The 5752-nt window shown below is 36.8% G+C and overlaps 1 protein-coding gene across 1 annotated transcript; it reads right to left on the bottom strand.

Moving 5' to 3' along the window:
- Nucleotides 1-209: 209 nt before the first annotated feature.
- LOC120725015 (chemokine XC receptor 1-like) lies at nt 210-4233 on the bottom strand. Its single transcript, XM_040017618.1, has 3 exons — nt 4124-4233; nt 2070-2165; nt 210-1891 (listed from the first exon to the last, which is right to left on the bottom strand). Exon 3 carries the CDS (start codon nt 1879-1881, stop codon nt 877-879), a length of 1005 nt encoding a protein of 334 aa, XP_039873552.1. The 5' UTR covers nt 1882-1891; nt 2070-2165; nt 4124-4233; the 3' UTR covers nt 210-876.
- Between the last annotated feature and the right edge of the window lie 1519 nt (nt 4234-5752).

Here is a 5752-nt window from a genome sequence, read left to right as displayed (position 1 = left end):
TAAGGAAATGGTAGGAGAGGAGGAAATGTTTTTATGGCTGTTGTTTAACTAAAAATGTTTAAAAATTACATTTCAGATTTTCATCAAAAACAGTTTTTATTTTAGTTGTTACTTTGTTACCTGAAAGGATGCTTAGAAATAACTAAAATGCTGTTTTCTCAAAATAAATGTATTTATATTTTATTACTGGAAATTTTTACTTCACAGCTTAAAAATAAATTGAAAAATAAGTCAGTAAACAAAACAGTATAGCGTAATAATGCAGACCTTCTCTGGATGAGTCATGTGCTCTTCTTTCACTGTCAGATTTATCCAGACCACGTGGATTTATGCACACACAACCCACAGCAGTTATTAATAGGATCAGTTTTCCTGATATCAAAAACATGTTGATTTTCTTAAATTGTAATGCCATTTTTGAAGAGAAACACGTGTAAAACCTGCACACACTGTTTTATTAGTCACTCAGACTATCATTGATCATTATTGAAAGAAATATGTGTTTAAAAATGTCCATTGTTAGTATAACACTCTTCTCACATTGGCACATTGCTGGGAGTGCATCATTTCAAAATTTACCACTAGCCAAATCTGGCCCTTACACTTCACAGTAGTGACACCATAAAGTAGTGCTGTCAGTGCATTTTTTGTCAGTTCGGCCTGCCATGGCATTATACAGAATTTCGTTAGAAGAGAGAAGTGAAAACGGCTTCACTGAATTTCAGCAACAGTTTATTTTTTTACACAAAACAGTGTGAATGCAAAGGAATGCAATGAAATGCACATATGTTGTTGTTGTTTTCTTAACTGGCTCAATGAAAAACTGAAAAATAGATATTATGTAAAAGCATTTACAAATTAAATCAATATGTAAATTTAAGACAGATTGTTTAATGGATAGTCATGTATGTCCTCGTTGACAGCAGTAGTTTGTTCTGTGAAAACAACTTTCTGGCTAATAGTTGTGTTCCGGCCAGTATCTCTCTCCCTGTTCTTCCTGCACACATTTTCACAGTGCAAAAGATTCAACAGATGCTTTCGCAACTTCTGTGAGATCATATACAGCAGAGGGTTCATGCAGCAATGAGAATAGGCAAGCATTTCACAAATACGAGACGTGATAGCCAACCGTTCCTGTGTTTTACAACCTTTGGGTGTATAGAGAGAATTGATTAAAAGCATAATATGGTATGGCCCCCAGCAAATGAAAAATGCTGCAACAATACACAACAGCACAACTACAGTCCTGTGCTTCTTTCTGTTTAAAGCTTGTAAAACCTTCTTGAGGATGGCAGAATAGCAGAAAATAACAATGGCAAATGGGAGGAAGAATAGCAGTGACACTTGGAGGTGTTGCCCGAGGTTGTCTTCAGATGTATCACAATAGGTATAATTCTCCCAGTTTCCCACCTTTGTGATCACAGCTTCCCTCAGGGATGCAGAGATGCTGATGACCCAGGCAGCTACACAAGCACCAATTGCGTACTTCTTTCTATCTAGTTTGTTCAGCTGGTTGTGCAGCACCACAGTAATGAAACGATCCACTGTCATCGCAGTCAGCAGAATGACACTGCTGTACAGACCAACAAAGAATGCAGCAGTCATGAATTTGCAGGAAAGGTCTCCAAAGACCCAGTGGTGTAAATGATCAACAGCCCAGAATGGAAGTGTGATGGTGAAGATCAAATCAGAGCAGGCCAGGTTCAGGATGAAAATATTTGTGATACTTTTCAGGTTCTCGTAGATGAAAAGGACACATAAGAGGAGGCTGTTGCATATGACACTGATGATGAAGATCAATATGAACAAAGTGCCAGTAAAGGTTGGAAAGTTAACCTCACATAGATAATGTTCTTCTTCAGTTGTGTAGTTGCTTTCCATTGTCAAGTTTCTATAAAACACAAACACAAAACTAGATTTTTAAAATGTAATTAAACACATTAACTAAGCAGTTTTCTTTATGGGAATTTCTGTTTTTTAGATTTTAGTTTTTGTATGATCTGTGAACCACTGAGAGTAATATAGCACCAAATTAGGAGAAGAGGCACAGCAAATACTGATCAACTTACCCCAAGCATCAGCCATCAATTTCCTGTGCTGGAAAGGTTTTGATGTTCTTAAGTAAACTTATAGTTCCTCTTTTTAAGTTAGAGTCAGAGCACTGCCTTAAAGGAAAGCACACATTTTTTAAACATTGTTTGTCATACTTTTTTACTGACAAATAACTGTCTACAAGCATCCTGCATCAATCATACCAGACATCAGAATATAATATAACCTATAAAATCTGACAAGAGCTGTGATGAAACTTTAAAGGTTATCATTTTGAAAGCTCCAGCTTGTATTTTGCTTTTTTGTTTCATTTTTTTTAATGTTGTTGTGTTGTACTATTTGTAAGGCAAACCATGAGTAGCCAGTATTAAACTTCAGTGCACAAACATTTCATATTTTAAGATCTTTAAATATTTCTCCAGGATATCAGGATATCTTATTTATGTGTTATGCCTTCAACATTAGTCAAGAAAAATATAATGTAAATTTAAGTAAAAGGAATGAAAGTCAGACAGTGTTGACCTGACTCTCAAAATGGACCATTTCAAATGAAATGTGTTTAAGCACAATTGTATGACACCTTGTTCTGATGTTAATCTATTAGACCTACGAATAACACATAAAGCAAGTCATTGCGGGTTATTGAGTCAGCAAAAACAAATGCATTTGAATCCAAAGGAAGTCTGCACAGTCAAACTTGAGATAAGCAAATGTTGACCTTTATTGTAGCTTAATGGCGCTTAAGAATAACAAAGTCCAAAAAACACTTGAGGGGCAACACGAAGAAAGTTCAACAAAGCTAGCCTTTCTTTTAGTTAGCTGCCTTAACAAAACCTAAAAGAGAGATGAACAGATACCCGTCAGAGATAACAGGTATGGATGCATATCAGCTTTCTCTGTTAGACTTTCTACTTGTGATTCTGTGCAAATGTAACAGGGTCATAAATCACATCTTGTTATAATTACACAAAATGTGTTATTAATACCTGACTGTTAGGACCTCCAAGCCTGTAGTTATGTTCATTATCAGTTAGTGCCCATCCTCATTGTTCTTCTTCTTTGGTGCAACCCTATAAATACAGTGTACCCCTTTTGCCTCTCCCCTTTTCTATAATTCCCCTGTGGGAGAGGAGCTGGAGTGGGCAAGCTATTTATTTGGAGGTCTTTCTTTCTTTTACCTTTTATCGTCAGGATCACACACAACCCAGAAACACACCGGTTACACTCACTCACAAAAAGGGGCACTTTGTGGATCATGTGACTCTTCTTCTGCACAAAATTATCCTCATGAGCGCTACCTATTCCAAACTGGAGACATCATCATCGTCATTAAAAAAAATATGACAGCAAAATGCAACTTGGCTGCAAATAAGACTAAAATATGGTAAATGGCCTGCATTTGTATAGCGCTTTTCTAGTCCCTAAGGACCCCAAAGTGCTTCACACTACATTCAGTCATTCACCCATTCACACACACATTCATGCACTCACAAATAAACAATTCAAGCTAATAATTTCAAAACTATTTGTGATATCTGTGCTGCTTTCTATTTGTCAGACAATCTGTGCTCTGAAACTCTGAATACATTTAAGCATTAAAGTTTAAGTCTATAAAGGAAACATCAAAATCACTTTAGTTTGTGGGCAATAAATTAATATTAATATTATATAGCAGCAGATTAGATATAATATTATATAATATTTAATGTTACAGCTGGGCTTCATTCAGTGAGTGTAGTAAGGTATGCTTTATTCCTAAGACAGAGAAGCTATATACATACAACAGCAACAAAAAAATCTGTAATCACGTAGCACCTCCAGCCATTTTTAAATCAATACTTATAAAATAAACTATTCCCAACTAGGTTATATATTCAGCATAGGTTACCACATTTTAGGGGGGTGTTCATACCCTTTACTCAAAGTTCAGTGCTGAGCTGAGTTGTTGCAGTGTTGTTTTTCCTCATTTAAAAAAAGAGTAGCAGATTTTTTTCCATTTCTGGTCTAGCACAGTTTAGCAAAGAAAACCATGTAAATAAGTAAAATATTACAAGATTCCTACATTACCAACCTCTAGAAGTTTAGACGGAGAAAACATTCAGTGCCACAATGTCGATATGAAGTGAAGCTAAATTCTCCCTAGACATTATGCCTACCAGGACTGTTTCATCTGATACCATGGGGGGGAACTTATCATGCAGGGAATGATTGCATTCCTTGCATGTTGCAACAAGCAATACAGCGCTATCTGGGTCATTTTCTTTATTTAAACAGAACCAACCTTGATGACAAAAAATAATAGCAGTAGCCTGTTTTTCCTAAAATGAAACCATTATGAACACAAACAACAAACACTGTAGCTTTACTGTATGTTGAATTAGTGGCTATGTGGCGTGAGGTAAGCAATGCATTTTGAGGAAGCCAGCACATTTCTCGGTGATGAATTTAAATACCACAGTAATGCTGCCTCTACTGGAACACCGTCAGACATGCATTTCCATGTTTTACAATGTCATCGGGTGAGACTATTACACTCTAAATTTAATCTGTGTGCTTTTGAAATGTTACGCTGTGTTCTATGAAAGTCAGTTCTTTTTGTCTGTTCTAAATAAAGAAGTTTTCTTTTCAGTTGCTATGCAGTTTAGTAAGAATTTTCTCTCTTTTTTTTTTTTTTTGCATATTTAAGTGTTTTTCCCATGACATTTATGAATATATAAAAGAAATGAAGAAAATAATGAACTGTTAAGCTTAATGTTCCTTTCAAAATTAATTTAATGTTGAACTAAAATAACTCCCAACTACCATGTGTTGAGAAATGAAGGTTGAAAACTGGAGAATGTAAAGAGTGCAATTTCTTTAGTTGACTACCCTCACAACCACTATAGATCCAGGGAGGGAACAAGATAAGACTTAGCTGATTATAGGAAGATAGTCAAGACAGGCCAAAAATCAACTGTAGGCTTTCTTGTTGCCTGTCCCATTTGGCACTGTAGCAATCAGAATTATTTTCTGAAGACCAACAAAAAAGCCCAATGGATTTATTTTTCCAATTGGATTGTTATGGCTTTGTCATACTGGTCCACTTGATTGATCTTTATTATTATATATTTATTAGAGTTATTACAAATGGAACAGACATGACTGGGGGATAGGAAAGGGAAAGACATAGACAAGAGAAGTTCAAGAAAACAAGAAGGAAAGAAAAACAGAGGTGAGAGGGACGGTGAGAAAAGACACTAAAAATCTGCTGGATCATCTACTGGAACGGGGGGAAGGAAAACAAGCAAAAACAGAACAACAGAGTAGGGAGACCACAGCAACAACCTAGATAAGTATAAGTAACAATAAATAATCAATATTGAATGTTACTGAGCAGCACGTAAGTCTGTGAGCACCGTGTATACACCTATGTGCACGCAGACACAAACATGCATTCCCACCCTCATGCACACATATACAAATAGTCAGCATTCGCCCAATGTGGAGACAAACAGAAATGAACACTGTACACACACTCACACTCCCCAAACATACTCTATACCCCCAGGTCCAGGTACCATCACCCCCAGAGGGGCAATCCACCCCCAGACCCAGGAGATGTTTCCCTTGGGCCTGTGGTGAAGACAAGCAGACCGCCCCTGGTCCTACAGCAGCAGGGAGGCCCAGCATCCCAGACCCTGACCAGGCTGCTGACTCCTCC

Source organism: Simochromis diagramma, unplaced genomic scaffold (assembly GCF_900408965.1).
Source record: "Simochromis diagramma unplaced genomic scaffold, fSimDia1.1 OVJJ01000205.1, whole genome shotgun sequence".
NCBI lineage: Eukaryota > Metazoa > Chordata > Actinopteri > Cichliformes > Cichlidae > Simochromis > Simochromis diagramma.
This window is presented reverse-complemented; position numbering and strand designations above follow the sequence as displayed.

Coding starts and splice junctions, on each gene's coding strand:
- LOC120725015 (XM_040017618.1), bottom strand. CDS start 1,881: ATGGAAAGCAACTACACAACTGAAGAAGAACATTATCTATGTGAGGTT.